Below are 18,219 nucleotides of genomic sequence, written 5' to 3'. Positions count from 1 at the left end.
CAAATAATTAAAGCAGCAGCATGGGACAAATAAGCTTAATAAATAAAAAGCATAGTATGAAAAAGAAAAGGAGCTAAGAGTGGGCAAGATAAAGTTAAGGACAACACTGTGCTGAGTTACTTTTCCAAATATGTAGTTATTTCAGCAGGAACAGCTATCATGCAAGATGGCACATCAGAAAATTATGTCTCTGATAATAAATGGAGCTATCGAATAGTGTGTTTCTAGCCTTTAAAATAAAAATAATGCATCCTTAACCTGAAAATACGACAGTTGGTGGTAGTCAAATGAAGGATTCTGCTAGTTTTATTAAAGCAAGGAAAATCAGCTAGCACTCAGGATAATTTAATTTTGGAATAAATGTGTTATCTGAGCACTGGTTAGCTAGAGACTCCACAGGTAAAAATTTTAAGCCCCTAGGAACTTTGTCACTATTTCAACACCTGACAGGGAAAAAAACCCCATCATTAGTGATCAGTGCCTTTTGGATAACCACCAATTTATCTGCTTTTATCCACAGGAAGAATGGAGCAGTGTTCCTTTATTACTACCTGAACTACATTGAACCTGCACCCAGGCATTTGACACAAAACCAGGTAACACAGTAATAGGTTTGCTTGCCTGACCAAGTCCCTTAGACCCAGAGGTGTCTATATATATACCCAAGGACTGGGAAAATCTAAAATGTTTTACTTCAGGTGTCTCAGTTTTGTGTCTGCAAAAGACAAGTGATACTGCTCTTCGTTTAGTGATTAATGAGACACTTGATGTATCATTATTTCTGTTCATTCTGTAACCATTCATTCTGTAATTTGAAAGCTTAGAGGAAAAACTTTCAAAACATTAATCTTCACTCTTGATGCTTGTGAGGCTGTTGGAACCCTTTGGTGATAGGGAGAATAGGAAACAAATTACTCTTGCAGACACTAAATGGAACAGGTGAATGTATGTACACACTGCATATGTGTTAAACTTGTCTTATCATCATGAAAGCCACAGTCCTTACAGAAAATTTATGGGCATTTCCTAACACTGTAAAATTACAACACAGCAAGTTCCCACTTGCCTTTTGAGCTGCTGTACCTCCAGAGGTATTTTCTGCACCCACCCCTCTTGGCTAACAAATTAGCAAAAGTGTCATTCCAATCCTTGTAGCTATTAAATTTACATGTTTTCTACTCAACCACAACTGGCCAAGAGTGTATTTTTAGTCTTGCTAGGATAAATTAAGAGAATTTAATGATTTTAAATGGAGACAGAGATTTTAAGGCAGGGGAAGATTATTGTACCAAATCTTTGCTTGTAGAGGTCACAGGGATTTCAGTAGTTACTAGAAAAACTAAACCACCTATATGAAATACACAATTGATGTTTAAGTTAACTAACTTTACCTAAAACTTGAGACAGATAAGAACATACACATGTGCAATGGAGGTAGCAATGTGGAACATCAGTTCTTTGCAGTAGCTCAGCCATACTTCACTATGTGCCTGTTAAAATCTCAACATCCTGAATTGTGGTAGCATAAAGAGTAAAATAGAGAAATAGAGATTTAAATGTATATTTTAATACAACAACTTTTTTTCCCTTGTTTATCTTGAATGTCACAAATGACACAAATACTTAGAAGAAGATGACAGCTTTTAGATACTTCTTTTGTGGATTTATTAAAATCTAAGCACCTTCCATCCTGGTAGGCAAAACAGATCATGTAACAGAAGGCACAAAACAAGCAATGATTACTTTCAGTTTATAGCCTAGAAAACCTGTAAAGCTGTGTCCCATGATGTTGCTGTTCTGTCAAACAACCTTAAACAATTTAAAATTGTTCAAGGTGGAGCATTTTTGTGTGCTTTGCTTATGCTTTGTTAATACAGAGTTACACAAGGAAAAGATAGTCAATCACACCTCATCCAGATAGAAGGTCTTGATGGACAATTTCCTCAATAGTAGCAGCAATAGCTCAGAGTATTATGGGCTCAGATCTAATAGTCTGGACTGGACTAATAATAGAAATAATATTTCTATTATTAGAAATAATTTAATAAATTGAATTATATATTAGCAAGAATAAAATAGACTACATATTAGTAATAATTTCTTTACTGAAAGAGTAGTCAGGCACTGGAATGGGCTGCCCAGGGAGGTGGAATCACCATCTCTGGAGGTATTTAAACATTTTGTGGATGTGGCACTTCAGGACATGCCCTAGTGGGCATGGTGGTTTTTTTCTGGGTTGACAGTTGGACTGGGTGGTTGTAGAGGTCTTTTCCAATGGTGATAGTTCTGTGATTCTGTGAATCTTTCAAATATAACGACCCAGACTTTTCAAAGACAAAGAGGGGGCTGTGAGGGGGGGAAGAATGAAATGAGGGAAAGGAAAATCCTTCTATTAAAGCTGGATGCTTTGATATTGCTTTGCACAGTCCTACAGGCTCTCTGTTGTCTGCTTTCTTGAAATGCTGCTGTCAGCACAGTCATCAAGCCTACAGGTCCCTATTAGCACAGCCCCTGTGCAGTCCCACATGGTCTAAAGCCAAGTCTGGATGTAAACAATTCTGTAAGCCTGCCATCAAGTCGAGATTTACCGTAGAGTGCTGGATTGGCAAGGTCCCTGCTATCAGCAATCCCAAAGCACTTGTAGCTTGACAAAACGACATCTCGTGGTAGGTCCTGGAGCTCTTCCCTGATCCATTCTGCCAGCCCTAGGTTTGTTGGCCCAGGCTGACACCACTCTGACAGGCTCAGGTCACCTGAAGGTGATGTTGGAGTTTTAAAAGAGCAAAAGACTACAGTAAAACTGCTTTTGAAGCTCAGTCTGCATACACAGTGAGAGAGCTAGATTTCTTCCAGACCTGTCTCCAGGGAGAGGTGGAAGAGAGACAAAAGGTTATCACCTTACCTGTGAGCCAGGATGGCATCAGACCTGGACAATGACAGCAGGCTGATATTGCAGGATGGTGTGGGAAAATGATGGTACAAATTAGTCAGTGGAGGGGAATATATGAGCAATTTTGAAAAGCTGTCTAAAAGTATCAGCTAAAAATCAGTGGAAAATATCAGCTTAGACAATGTCCAAGATATACTACAATAAAAAAATCTCACACGGTAAGAATAAAGTAAGTTGACTTACTTAAGCTTATGATTGAAAAAAACTTAACCAAAGGAAAATAAGTAGTATTCTCATCCATATAACTTCAGAACAGTGGTGGGTGGATGAAAAGAAATAATCTGAATAACAGACTACCTTATTTATTCATAAAAGTAGTTGTATCTAGCCAACAACTATAAAAATCCAATATGCTGGTATTTCTGTACGCACTGGCAGCATCAATTCTTGTCATCTTTACAATAACTAATATTTCTTAGGAAATGCTATTGAGTTTCCTATAAAAACAAATTATGAGTCTTGGTATAGACAGATGTTATTTGCAAGCCTCTAGAAGGAAAAAAATCCTAGCCATTAATTTTAAAAAAGAGTTAGTTTTGGTGCAGAAAGAGAAGAACAGAGTTTAATGTTTACAGTTTTAGTGGCCCTCAGAATCCTGAAAAATAAAACTGAGCTCTTGAATTGTAAATCTTTATGGATTTGTTTCTACTGCACTGTCATTACCAAAAGACCCCCCATATTTTTGCAATAAACTCTTATTTTTGTGTTTCATACACAAACTTAAGAAGTATTTCATTTAGATGGGCTAGCTCTAATGAGGAAAGATGAGCAAGGAAAATATGATCAAACAGGCAGGTTTGGATTCAGTAAGCCTGAAACACATAAGGTGCTCAGAAGCATAGGAGAAGTTTAAGTGCTAGAAAAAAACTGAGAGCTTGTACAGTGCCCATGTGAGCAGAGCTGTGCAATAAAACACAGGCTTCATAATATCAGGATAGTAATAAGCAACACCAGCCAGCTTTGCAAAGTGTGAAATAAAAACACCGTATTGAACAGCTGGTGCTAATCTGTCTTGACCAGTTCTCTGAATTCATCAACATGCATACAGCACACGACCTTTAAAGATAAAACTTTAGGGCTTATAAAGAATAGATTTTTAAAAAGAGGCTTTTAAAGAATAGATTTTTAAAAAGAGGCTTTTTTCGGGGAGAAGGGAGAGGAGCATTACCAACTGGTCAGGAGGACCCAAATTAAGGACCCTTTTAGTTAGGATATTTGAAAGAGAGAAAAACGGAAGGTACTTTTAGTAGAATTTAACTAAGACAACAGGATTTGCCGAGAAAAGGACCGAAAACTCCCTCCTTTGAAAAACAAACCGTGTGCGCCACCTCCTGGGGTACAGAGCGAAGCGCACAGTGACCACCCCCATCCCGGCTCTCCCAAGGTAAGAAACCTCGGGACAGGGACATTCCTCTCGTACGCATTCTTCTTTTACAGTTTAGGGCAGTCGACTGAAGGAGTCCAAAGTACTGCTTGAAGCCATTCCAGCTGATCAAAAGCTTCATCTTCTCAAGCTAATGTTTGCTCTGTCCAGTTTCTCCCCAGTACTTAAATGAAGTGACAAAGTTGAAGCAAGAAAGTCTCAGTTATGTGGGTTTAAGCAAAAAAAAAAAGATCACTAGAGAGCTAAACTTGCCTGCTTCCTCCCTTTCCCTCAAGGTTCAGCCAAGATTTAGAACAGTTCTGCTTTCTTTTCAGGTATAAAGCCATAAGGTAGAATTGAAAGACCTAAAGAAATAGGAACAATTTGGATGGATATAATTTATCACCTTGGAATTTCACCTCAACAGGATTTAAAAAGACACGCTGAATAGGTTTAAAGAATTAATCGTTTATTTTAAGCAGAAGAAAACTTGATTTTTACATAGTGTTTATCTGAAAATGATAAGACTTGAAGTACAAAATACCAGCTTTTGGAAAATTCAGTAATGAGGCTTGACAATAAGTGGAATAGGCATCCTAACATCACCTGATTTAAAAGACTGTACCCCCTTTTTAAAAAAAGTTTTGATCCAATTTTCCTTTCCAGCATTGTGGAATCGAGGTGGAATGATTTCCTTAAATGCAAAATCCTTTCTACACTCTTAAAGAACTATCGAATAATAGTTGATGTAAAGTCTTAAAAGATTTTTGCATCTCCATATAATATTTTCAATTAAAAAATGTGAACTGCCTCTTTCAGATACATTTTATTTAAACACTCAACCTTGTGTAGCATGGAGTATTGTCTAGCAAAGCAGTTTTTTTTTCAGTAATCCCTGACTTGGTGCTATCAATAAATTGTCAGTTGTCTTTTCAGTACCACTTGAGCCACTTCAGTATGACTTTTCCCAACCACAGCTTAGTTGCAAATTACAGCCATTTAAACATTCAGCTATGTAATTCCTTTCTTGCAACACAGGAATAAATATACCCTTTGCAGGTTTGACATGGCTTTGTGAAAATTTTCCTCTTAAAAGGGGGATGTGATGAGAGGATAGTTACAAAGAAAGTAATATATTCAAGTATTTTGTCTAAGTATACATCACTGTAAAATCAGAGCAGGCTGAGTTCCTCAACTGGAAAAAAAGCAGAAGTGTCTGAGTCAGCAAGAAGAACCAGTAAGAGTCCACTACAGCTGGTGGTAGGACAGAAAATGAGGAAGGGGCAGTTGACTGCTTAAGGAATGGCACTGATTCTCACTAATTCTCCTTATGGTCCTCCCCTCCATTCCTGTACTTCATAAGGACAGAGAAAAAGTTAAAACTCACAGGACCAGTGAGGAAGACAATGCAGTTAAGTATTTCCAAGTGGGAAGTGAAAGAGGTCTATGAACTAGAGTCAAATGCACCCAGGAGTTCTTTGCACACAAGTTCAGGGACCACTGACACAGATGAAGCTTTGGCACTGATTCTCCTCCTAATACCAATGGGAGTAGTGTCAACCTTGAGTTAATACTTAAAGCCTTACACACTGCCTTAAAACAGGTCTGTGAATGGTCACCAACAAAAAGGTATCTTTTGTTAGAAGGCTGAATTTTGGGTATTGAGGTCTTCAGCTTTTTTTTTTTTTTTTTTGGTGGTGGGAGGGAAGGTAAAGAATGAGGGCACCAGACGATAATCAGAAAAATCAGATTTACAGCCAGTGAATTAGCAAGATAGCAGCTACACTAAAGCACTCTAAGTGATAACCATAATTTTTTCAAAAAAGAAGAGAACCCTTACTGAGGGCTACTTTTTTTTAAATGCTGAGAATTACCTTCTGTGTTTTATCGAGTTGAAAAGAAATTATGCCCCTGCTTTCATAGTCTAATCTAAAATTCCTAGTATTTCAAAAAACATATAACCACAAATATCCAGACAAAGCCTAGATACAGCGAAAAGAAAAAAAAAAAAAGCAAACACAAAACATTCTGATGTACTACTATACAGTAGCTGATGTCAACCTGTTTTAAAATAAACTACTTTGTTGCTTACAACCAGACTGTTGCTAGGGGTGAGACACAGCACCATAGGGGTGAGCACAGCATAGTGCCTACACTTTTGTTACACAGAGAAGAATATATTCAGTAACTGACCAGTGATTCTACTTAAAGATGACCTTGGCCTTTACTCACCTGTGAGTGGATAATTCCCAGTAACAGCAATAGGTACCCTGGCTTTCAGACTCTTCAGACAAGGGAACCCTTACCAAAGAGTCCAGGTGACTGGCTCACGTTACACTTACAGGAGCTTGTCAGCAACTGCACTCATTCTCCCATTCTGGAAGTCTAGTAGAAGACCCAGTTCCACCCAAATGGTAGAAGACCCATCTCCAGCATTTCACAGCACCAGCCCACTCCAGCTCACAGCATCCCCTCTGTCAGTCAGTGCAAGTTGTAGCAGTGACTTCTTTGGCATGGATGCATCTCATCCAGGGGTCAGGTTGAAGCCAAGAATGGTAGTTCAGAGAATGCTCCCAAAGAACCATTACCAGGACTCTGGATTACTCACAAGCCTGGCCTAACATCTGAAGAGAAAACAGAAAATCTGACTGACTCAGAAGCTTGCTCATATCCCATTACCAATCTGTCTTTACTTCTTTGAACAGCATCAAGAACTTCAGTAGGCAGAAATGAACAATTTATCAATAAGGGAGTCAAGTCTGTCAGGAGCTAATGTCATCATAAATAGTATGGCCCCTTCTTAAAAGGATCAAACCTTTATGCTCTTAAAATATTTAATGAAGAGTGTATTACTTATTCCTTATTCCTCTTTTCATAATTTCCTGACTTGCCCCTCCATAGGTCCTTGTACCAGTCTGCTTCATTATGCAGCTCATATTACTACTTATACATATGAGGCTCATATCTGAAACCAGGATATGACAAGCAACTTGCCTAGTTGTTGGACACCCCTACAGAAATCAAAGAAGCTTTCAGCAGCACAGTCCTTGTGGATTATCAGAAAACTTAGGAATCACTCTCTGAAAGAAGTGCTATGTTAAGCAACAACTCTTGTAAGCCTTTTCATATTTAAGAGAAAAATGTACTCAAATGACTCATCCTTCAGTGAAACAGTAAAGTAACAGCAAGTAACTGGGCAGAATACTCATAGGTTACCTCTGGCTTATAAAGAGGTAACTGTTGTTAAGCAATGGACATTGGATACCAAAACTGATAGCTCTGTGATTACCATGAATTTACCCAAACAGCATCAATGCTGAGAACTGTAATGTTATAGTGCCTTGTTATATTGCATTTACATTGATCCAACATAGAAATCCTAAATACAAACTCTTTCACCTTAAAAAGAGAACAATCCTAACTTCTTTCACAGAACCTAAAAAAAAAAAAAAAAAAAAAAGGCTTATTAAAATTCCTGATCTATTTTCTTCAGCATTTAAATTGAGCTAAAAAGCCTATGATAGTATTTTTAAAACTTGTGAAGGCAGCATGATAGAACTAACATATTCCTATGTTTGAAATCAGGTTTAACTACTTGAACTCAAATCACACATCTCCAAATCCCTAATGATAGAACTGATAGCATCAATTATCTAAAAGGCTGCATCCAATGAAACACAGCTTTCTGTCATTTTAATGGTACAGGATATTACATTCACATTATGAAAACAGTGCTTCTGCAAGAAATTTTGGTATGTATGAAAGGAATGATATGTAGCCCTGTGTGATGTGTAGTAGCCTATCTCCCACTGTAAATAGAGAGTATTTTCTAGCACCATAATTATTCAAAGCTCTGGGTTTTAGCTTTTTAATTTTTTTTTTAAATATATGGTTTACTCTTATATATGAAGTTAGTTAACAGGCATATAAAATATCTCACAGCACCCTTGTTTGAATAAAAATTATCAGGGAAAGAGGCCACTAGTAAGACACTTGACTGTAGTCCCTCACTGTATTTCATCTTTCATAGAAAACTGCTGAAGAGCATTATTTTTCTTAATGTGCTGTAGGCTAAAAAAGAACCCTCAAGGGTTTCTATTGCTCTTCTTGTTGCCAGAGCAACAAAGCAATGCTCACCTGAATATCTGCCAGTGTAAGTATCAATTTACAAGCTGAAATGAAGTGTGTGCTGCTAGCAGATGTCACTGGCAGCATTTTTACTACAAGTGAAATTTCAGTGGCAAGGGATGCCATGAAAACTCAGGAATATATTACTATTTCATTTGTGCTACTTGATTATTGCTCATATAATTCAAGTGTTTCTATTAAAATGTCTTGGCCAATGACATTAAAAGTGAAAGGGTAAAAATGAAAGGCTTTTATATGAAATCTAGTGCACTAAAAAGACATCATTAAGCAACTCAGAAGAAATCTTGCTTGTCATTAGAAAGCATACTAGGAGCCTTTTCCAATTAATTACTTCCTAAAACTCTTTGTGGCAAGGAGATAGGAGGAGCTGGGGAGAGGGAAGCAGATAATAAAACATTTTTAAAGCATGTAAATTTTATTTTCTGTATTGAAAAAGGGTTCATTGTTTACCACTGTATCAATCCAAACATTCACACCATGTTTCTGTTTGAAACAGGTGACAGAAGCACTATGTATACTACTAAACTATAGAAGGAATACAACTTCGAAATTACTTGTTTTGTGTCAAACTAAATCCAGGGTATGGTATGGAACTGAATCACAGAGTTGGAACTCTCACTCTCTACAGAGCAAAGTGTATTGCTTTAAGAAAAACTCTAGGGAACTTCTTGTTATAGCATGTACTAAAAATTCGAATTAGAAGACATTTGGAGAGAGATGTACAGAAAATAGAATGGGGAGAATACACCAAACTCCTGGAGTTTCTTACATTTCTTACAATTCATCATTTTTTCCCCCTTAAAAACTAAGAGGTAGAAGAAGATAGAAACAAATACAAAATTTCCTCCTACTTCCAACTCCTAACTCTAAGAGAAATAATTCTCAGACATTAGATCACAACACCAATTATTTGACTCTTTTGAGCCAAGAAATCTGAAAGTCAAGAATTAAAAAGGAAAGAAAACCACAGGCACTTCCAGTTATTAAGTGAAATACACAAGTTAAATAAAAAAAAAAGGAAAAAAGTGTTTTATTTTCACATAAGCACCATTCCTGAAAAAAAGATCATAGTTTCTTATTCCATGTGGAATTAGATGCAGAGGCAGTGTGAATCAGAAAGCTATATGAAGGGATTATATGCAGAAAATTTTCTAGGCAGGGAATTGGGAGAGTCAGAGCTAAGCTTCCTTTTTTATTTTTTTCTTTGTTTCCCACACAGATATGGAAACTGCTCTGCTATCAATGTGCAAAGGAATTTTTTTCCTTGTTTTTTTTTAAAACATATAACTAATAGGTATCACTAGACTCCTCAACCTTGAGTTGTTTATTTTTCAAACCAACTGCACCACTGTTGCAGGAAAGTGGTGGAGGTCCTGAAACGCTCGCTGACCAGATAAAAGAAAAAAATGTTGTATCTGCAAAGAAAATATCACGCTCTGACCTCGTCATTAAGATCAATGCTCACACGATGGAGGTCTGGTCAAATATATTCTTCCCTGCTCTCTCCCACTATTGTTTTCAGTCTTGCCACGTTTGTTTTCCACCGGTCAGTTCACACGCTTTTTATATGATTGACACACCAGTGAAGCTAAACTAAAGACCTCCAACCACTGTTCAAGTTGAAAAACAAGCCAGCATTAAGACTTTCACTTCACAGTCTGTCCATTAAGGCAGGTACTTTTCTCTTGAACTTCTAAGCTGCTGAGTTCAGCCAAAAAATAAAAGGGATGTCTTTTCTCATTTTGTTGTTTCCTTTTTGTCATCTGCTCAGAAGGAGTACCAAAAGAGATGGCAGAACACAGACCTTAGCTTTAGCATCTGTCCATACATATGCAGACCAGCCTTTTTTAAATACCAGTCATCCCCAGATCAAAAAACGCAACAAAACCCACAAAACCTGAAAACAGGCGGAAAATTGAAAGGGTTCTTTATGCACTGAAGTGGAAAGTAATGCAGTATTAATTTTTATGAAATCCTCTATTTTCAAGTTAGGGGCTTGCATTTGGTTGTATGGAGCATCCTGTGGTTTAAGACCAGTTCTAAGCCACATGCTTACCAGTGGCAGCATCCTTTAAACTAAGAGAGGTAGTCTTGTTTTACACTAAGGCTGAACAATTTTGTTTCCCAGTTTTGACCACCTCAAACAATTTTGTAATGACATTCAGATAGGGTGACCCTCTCAAAGGGCAGCAGTGACCTTTTCTCTGCTGCTTAAGTTTTACATTTCTCCCTCCCCCACACCATGAGCACAGTTTAAAAATGAACTGATGTGAACAGAAAGCAGTATTCATTTAATGCAATTAATAAGAAAGATTATTCAGGCTTTTTATATTTTTCTACAGTTAGGGCTTGATTAGTTAGAAAATACTGACAGCTCCTTTTTTGTATGAGAGGGATGGACAGTTTTGTTCAGACAGTGGAAGAACATCATGGTGTGGTGGTTTTTTTTTCCTTTGTTTTTCTTTTCCTTTTTTTTCTTTCTTTTTTTTTTTTTTTTTTTTTTTTTAAAGAAGGTACTGCTGAGAGCATAAAGGCTCACTTCACTGCAGTAGCAAATCCAGCACCGTAGCACGTAAAGGGTGGTTAACAGTGCTTTGGTTGAGAATCAGCGTTAGAAAATAAAGCTTAAAAAAGTTAAGATGCGGGTTATCTGGCAGGATTTCAACAGCAATTTGTAGTGAATGTAGAAAGGACCGAGGCATTGGCTTCTTCCCCTTGGCAAAGTACTTTGTTCTTCATTCTGCTTAAGTCCCGGGTTTCCCAATCAAGTTTCTCATTTCCATCGATGCCGCACTAAGGAGGATTCGTCATTGACTACGTCATTGTCGGTGTAGCTGTGCTGACACCGTGGTGGAATAAGGAGGAGGATGATCAGTACTAGGAGGATAAGTCCACACAGGCTCATGAGAGCATAGGAAGCAATCCACAAGACTGGTTCATGGAATGTAAGGCTGGAAACACAGTTGCTTGCAACATCTGCTGTTGAGAAAGGGCCCTCGATCTCGGATACTGGAGAGCCATTAACTTCTGAGAAATGATAAAAAGAAAAACATTAAGTCTTAAAGAGACCATTTAAAAGCATTAGCAAAAGATCTAGACTAAATACTTGTATATCACTTTACCTCCATCATCATACATCTCAGCATACTCATGTTTTATTGTATTTCTCACTGCAATAAAAATATTAGCACTCCATGTTTATAAAATGTGAATCTGAAGCACAGAGAGACCGTGACACTTCCACATCTACACAGGCTGTCAGCAAGAAAGCAAACGTTTAAACAGGTCTCCTACAGCCCATATTAAAGCCCAAGCCACTGGATCACCTCTTCTCTCTAGACTAACCTTTCAGAAATGTCAATTTAGCAAAAGCTTAAAAATCCTACACCACCTATCCTGGAGCAGGTCAGAACCTGGGCACATTTTGTTTCTGGCATTTGCAATATCTGGAAGAGTAACTCAGATGATTCTTACAGCTTCTGTGTTTGCTATCTCCAGGGTCTTAGGGAGAAGCATGCAGGATCATTACCTTCATAGTTGCCTTAAAAAGAATTGTATCCTACACAAGGTGCAGGGTGCAATGCAGCACAGACACTTGTGAGTGGAGGTGAAAACTCAGAAGGATGAGGAGGGGGGGGCAAGGGAGCTGGGTGACAGCTGTAGAGAAAAGGGGAATGGTGGAGAGGAAGGTCTCAGGAGTGAGGAGCTGGGACATGAAGGAGCAGTGCTTTGGGCAGGGAATGAGAAGCTAATCCAGCAGCTTGGAAAATGGATAGGACAAAGCTAAGGAGAGGAGCATGAAGAGGTGCCTTGGCAGCTCTGTTTTCAAAAGAACATCCATCTCAGTAACATCACAGAGTCCTTGACTTGTTTCATTACCATCACAAACCCCTACTTGTTAAGCCAGTATTTGCTAAAAAGGGTTATGCTGCCCATGGTTGTCACAGTAACCGTGGCAATTCCCAGCAAGCAGAGCAAAGTTCCCCTGAGTTGTGGACAGGGCTACGGGTATTGTAAAGGCAGAGCAAGTGAGTTGCCTAGGGCAACAAAATATTCAGAGTTTCCTACCTGCAGGTTCCCCAGCCAGGGAAGGATGGATACCTTTTAGCTTGCTTGGGGCAACTAGGAGCCTGCAGTTAGTACTGTCTGTGCATATTAACAAGTCTTCTAGCAGTTGAAATTCACTTCTTTAGTCAGATACTTCGAGCAACCTTTGTGTATTTCATATAAAGACCTCAGTTTTAACCTTCCTGCTTCATTTCTTGTTCATTTTACACACAGATACACTCCTGCCAAATTTTAAGTGACCCTGCCAACTGAAAACAGCATCTCTTACTCACATGTATCTTAGATACAACTTTAGAAACATGTTTAAAGAGATTAGCATAAAATAACCACTGGAAGGCAGAGGGAAGACTGGGTTTGTGTGAGGCAGGCAGTCTTTAAGGTTCTTTGTGGAGAAACAAAGGCAAAATAGCTGGACTGCTTTACCTGAAATTTATTGGGAGAGACTTCAGTTGGTATTCAGTCCCTGGCCTCCCAAAATCTCATATTATTTTAAGGTTTAAGTCTCAATTAGACTTAATTCAATTTAACTGCAGGCTGCTCCTGAAAGAGACAGTCCCTGCCTGCCCGTGCTCCTCTCCCTCACTGCCCCTTTTGTACTGGTGCTGGTGCCTGGCAGGCTGCAAGGAGAATCAGGGTAACTCACTGTTCTTATGGGAAACCATCCTGTCATAACAAACAAAATGCCCAAATGAGGAATCTTCTGTAGGATCACTCAGCTGAAGTAGCCCTTTCTCCAGTTGCAAGTGTGGGAAGACTCCTGTAGGAGAGTTGGAGTGGACTGGGTGAAACCAGAGGCTGCACCCACAAGCACCCTAACGCTGGCAAATGCCACACACGAACTCTTTCAGCTCCTCAGATGGTAATAAACTGGCCTGTGCACCCTGTATCGTGAGCATATCTTTGCCAAGACAGTGCTGTCATACAGATGTGATACAGGAGCTGCATGGTAGTTGACAGACTTGTAAAAGACTTCCTAGAAGATCCATTTGGTTCAGAGTCCCCATATTGCAACTTTGTCTAGCATACAATTGTTTCATCTGGAAGTCTCACCCCCTGGTATAAAATTCTATGGTTCTATGATATCTATTTCATCTATCTATGTGAAGTCCTGCAGCAAAACCAAACTAAACCACATTTAATATTAATGTGATACACAAGGCCTAAGTATTACTACTTAGGAATTTAGTATTTTGAAGAGATAGGGGAAAAAAAAGCAGCACAATTTTCCACCTTGGAGATAGCTTTGAAAATAAACAGTTCCTAATTAGTCATTATTTGGCTTGAGTACAATAATTAGTCCTATTTAAAAAAAGCAATACAAAACTGTTGCCATGGTGGCTGACATTTTAAATTACATTTTGAGAATGCTTGACAGCAGCACAGCCTCTGCTTTCTTCCCTCCAAAAAGAAAAGTTTTTCCTCACCCTCTTCCACCCCCAGAGAAACTGAGAGGAAATCAAAAGAGGGGAAATTTGCATTAATTGCTCAAACAAGCCCTTATGCTAAGAAACACACACACTTAGCATATCCCACATTAGATGAACTAGGATATTTTTGCATATTTTTATTAGAACAGAGGGTGGTAGCTACCTACAAGTTCTTGACTTTGAATAAGTGGGATTTTCTTAATTATTGATGGTTTCAAAACAAAAATGGCACCTCTGGAAAAATGGTATTTTGTAGTATTTGAGCAGAACTCAAACACTTTCTCACTCAGCATCCTGGGTGGTTTGGAAAGAAAGAAAACCTGAAGTTAGATTAAAGATATAAAATTGTAAAGTGCTGTTTGGAAGGGGTCACTGGAAGTCACTTACAGTTCAGTGCTGTACCACCCTCTTAGTGAAGAAGAAATTCTTCATGTCCAACTTGAACCTTCCTAAGTTTAGCTGGTGTACATTGCCCTTCATTATGTTGTTTCACTTGCATTGCCCTTGGCTTGTATTCAACTTGGGTCCCACCATAATCTCCTGTTCTTTTTCTACCGAACTGTGATTCAGACAATCCCTTCCCAAACTGTACCCGTGCAAGGTGGTTTTCTGCTCCAGGTGCAGAACTTTGCATTTTTGTTCACTGAAACTCTTAAAATCTTTGCTGCTCAGTCCTCCAGGTTACCAAGGCCCTTCTAGACTGAAGCATCATTCCCGAGGTTAGTGTCCATAAATTAGGGCACATTCTGTCTCAGTGTAGTGTAGAAGTAACTTATGATTATATTGTTTTATTCCCTTAAAAATACACAAATCTTGCTCCTGTGATCTTCTCACTTACTATAAAAATGCAAGGGGTATAATTCTGCTTGGTGCCAAGGAACCACTGGGTTGCTTCACTAATACTAACCAGCTGACCTGAACATCTTGTCTGAAGAACTTAATTGATCCAAAACCTTTCCTAGAAATCCTGTGAACAGTAATCCCAGAAATTAGCAACAGGAAGCTTGAAACAATGTGAAATGTGTAACAGGTAGAGTAAGTTTTCAAGGGTACTGAAGAAAAAGCAAATTTTCTTTTTCTGCTACAATGGAATAGCTTGTTGAGGCCTTCTCTCTAACTCTCATCATTGGTACATCCTGGAGAATGAAAATGCTGCAAGGTGTATTGTGGAACAAGTCAGCTCTCATTTCTAGCTAATTCCCAATAGAAACTTCAGAGTTTGATGAAGTTGAGGCTTTTAGTCCTGTTCCCACCAATTTTGTATTCAGCACATACCTATTTAACATATAAGAAATAGCTTAAATTTAGTGTTAACCCTCCACTGTAAACAAGAAAGCATAGGGCATTGCAAAGCCACACCAAATGGAATATTTATGCCACCAGTCATATGATCTAACTTATGCCCATGAACAGACTAAAAAGCTCCAAATAAATTGCATTAATATAGTTGCTATGGAGGACATGGCTGGCCTCCACAGGAAGCCAGTTATATAGCTTAATCTCTCACACTGCACTGGCTGCTAACCACTCACAGTTATGGTTTTCTGATGAAAGCAGTGTTAAATGTGGAAACCACAAGCTGTGAAGAAGTGAATTCAAAACAACTGGCACATCCAGCAAATGTCATCTGCCCCTTGTGAGTGCAGTCTGATAAATCAGTGTATCTTATCCCAGCCGGTGGTTTGTGTCATCTGATTTCTCAAGAAGCTAAGATCCCATGATGTTAGGTTAGACATACCCAAGAACCACAGACAAAAAAACAAAGAGGAAATTCCTTCTAGCGCCAACTGGGTATCGTCATAGAATCATAGAATCATAGAATCATAGAATCATAGAATCATAGAATCATAGAACTGGCTGGGTTGGAAGGGACCTCAGAGATCATCGAGTCCAACCCTTGAACCACCGTTGCAGTTGCTAGACCATGGCACTGAGTGCCACATCCAGTCTCTTAAATAGCTCCAGGGATGGAGAATCCACTACTTCCCTGGGCAGCCCATTCCAATGCTGGATCACTCTCTCCGTAAAGAAATTCTTTCTAATATCTAACCTAAATTTCCCCTGGCACAACTTAAGACCATGCCCTCTTGTCTTGTTGAAAGTCATCTGGCAATTCTGGAAATTCAAGTCATCTGGAAATTCCTTCTAGCGCCAACTGGGTATCGTCATGTGTCCAAGCTCATGTAAATTCAAATTTAGTATCTATTCAGCAAACTCAGTTCTTCCTCTTTAGACGAGGCTGTCAGAACTACATGAAGTGGCCCAACTCTATGCTTCTATGTAGCCATACTAACACGAAGGTGTTATTAGGCTTCCCTGACTCTATTTCTCAACAAAGACATGCTGTCAGACTAGTTCTTAAGAGCACCAGCTGGCTTGTGTACCCTGCTGACCACATGTTGGTCAGTATGTTCTGTCAAAATGCTCTCTCCTTTCTCCATGAATGGCTGCAGCGTGGCAGGGACAGGAGGCAGCTCTACATTTGCTAAAATCACAGTCAGCACAAGGAAAGGCAGGAAAACCTGGTCTGCACTACTTGCCTAGTTACATTCTCCTTCCAGGTGCATTCAAAATGTGGCTTTCATCACTGTGTGGCAGGCTACGGAGGTTTTCATTAAGCAACCCCCATCAATACCCAGATTTTCTTTTGTAGTAAGCTCAAAGCTGACAATTTTGCACCCATTAAGAGTGAAGTGATTAAAAAAAAAAAAAAATGCAGATAGATAGTATCTGTCTCCCTCAATTACCTGGTTGCATTAAGAATTTAAGTACTTGCTGCCCTTACCCTCTCTAATATAAATAGTGGGGATTCAACTAGGACCTTCAGTACTAGTTCTTTTCCCATGCAAACTTCAGATGATATGATGTTTTTCATGGACTACCTCTGTTTGTGACAGAGACTTGCATATGGGTGTTTTGTCTTTTCCCTCTTCTCTCACTTGTATGTTCTTCCAGTGCCAAAGCAATCTCTCACCAGCAACAGCAGGAAACCCCAAAAGTTTTGTTTTTAGCTACCCGTGACGAGCTATGAGAAATCATGAAAAGCAAGCAAGTTAATCAGCATTGTTTTCTACTTACACTGAGAAACCTATTTGTTTAGAACCAGCAACAAACACCACAAGTCTTAATTTGAGTTCCATTTTCATCTTAGCCTCTTCTTTGAGCATTTCTGAGAGGCCTTAAAAGGCACAATTTACATTAAGAGAAAAGGGTGAGTAAGGTTATTTCAGTGCACATTGTGAAAGCTAGTTGAAGTTGCACTTATCTGCAAATTAGAACAGGAATTAGAGAGAAATAAAGCTACACTAAAAACAGGGAAAAGTCTCAAGTAACTGTTGCTCAAACCATACACACAGACAGACGTCGCAGAGAGAAGATCTCTCAGAGGGAACAATGCAGGAAGATACCCAGTTCTGAGGCTGATTTACTCCACATCAGAAGACCGTTGAACACAATACAGCCTTTTCTTTCTCTTTCTTTCTTTTCTTTCTTTCTTTTCTTTCTTTCTTTCTTTCTTTCTTTCTTTCTTTCTTTCTTTCTTTCTTTCTTTCTTTCTTTTCTTTCTTTCTTTCTTCTTTCTTTCTTTTCTTTCTTTCTTTCTTTCTTTCTTCTTTCTTCTTTCTTTCTTTCTTCTTTCTTTCTTTCTTCTTTCTTTCTTTCTTTCTTTTCTTCTTTCTTTCTTTCTTTCTTTCTTTCTTTCTTTTCTTTCTTCTTTCTTTCTTTCTTTCTTTCTTTCTTTCTTTCTTTCTTTCTTTCTTTCTTCTTTCTTTCTTTCTTTCTTTCTTTCTTTCTTTCTTTCTTCTTTCTTTCTTTTCTTTCTTTTCTTTCTTTCTTTCTCTCTTTCTTCTTTCTCTTCTTTCTTTCTTCTCTCTTTCTTTCTCTCTTTTCTTTCTCTCTTTTCTTTCTCTCTTTCTTTTCTCTCTTTCTTTCTCTCTTTCTTTCTTCTCTTCTTTCTCTCTTTCTCTCTTTTCTCTCTTTCTCTCTTTCTCTCTTTCTCTCTTTCTCTCTTTCTCTCTTCTCTCTTTCTTTCTCTCTTTCTCTCTTCTTCTCTTTCTTTCTCTCTTTCTTTCTCTCTTTCTTTCTCTCTCTTTCTCTCTTTCTCTCTTTCTCTCTTTCTTTCTCTCTTTCTTTCTCTCTTTCTTTCTCTCTTTCTCTCTTTCTCTCTTTCTCTCTTTCTTTCTCTCTTTCTTTCTCTCTTTCTTCTCTCTTCTTCTCTCTTCTTTCTCTCTTCTCTCTCTTTTTTCTCTCTCTTTCTTTCTTTC

The 18,219-nt window shown here is 38.5% G+C and overlaps 1 protein-coding gene across 2 annotated transcripts in view; it reads right to left on the bottom strand.

Annotated features, from left to right (window-relative positions):
* Positions 1-10,801: 10,801 nt before the first annotated feature.
* BACE2 (beta-secretase 2) overlaps positions 10,802-18,219 on the bottom strand; it is a 48,659-nt gene continuing 41,241 nt past the window's right edge. The window contains exon 9 of one of the 2 annotated variants that reach the window (XM_030469114.1): positions 10,802-11,489. In XM_030469114.1, coding sequence (XP_030324974.1) covers positions 11,236-11,489 — 254 coding nt within the window. In that variant the 3' untranslated portion in view covers positions 10,802-11,235. The remainder of the gene's footprint in view (positions 11,490-18,219) is intronic. The other variant, XM_030469115.1, reaches the window with a different exon arrangement.

Source organism: Calypte anna, chromosome 1 (genome assembly GCF_003957555.1).
Source record: "Calypte anna isolate BGI_N300 chromosome 1, bCalAnn1_v1.p, whole genome shotgun sequence".
Taxonomy (NCBI): Eukaryota; Metazoa; Chordata; class Aves; order Apodiformes; family Trochilidae; genus Calypte; species Calypte anna.
The sequence above is the reverse complement of the archived record's forward strand: the minus strand, read 5'-3'. Positions and strand labels throughout refer to the sequence as shown.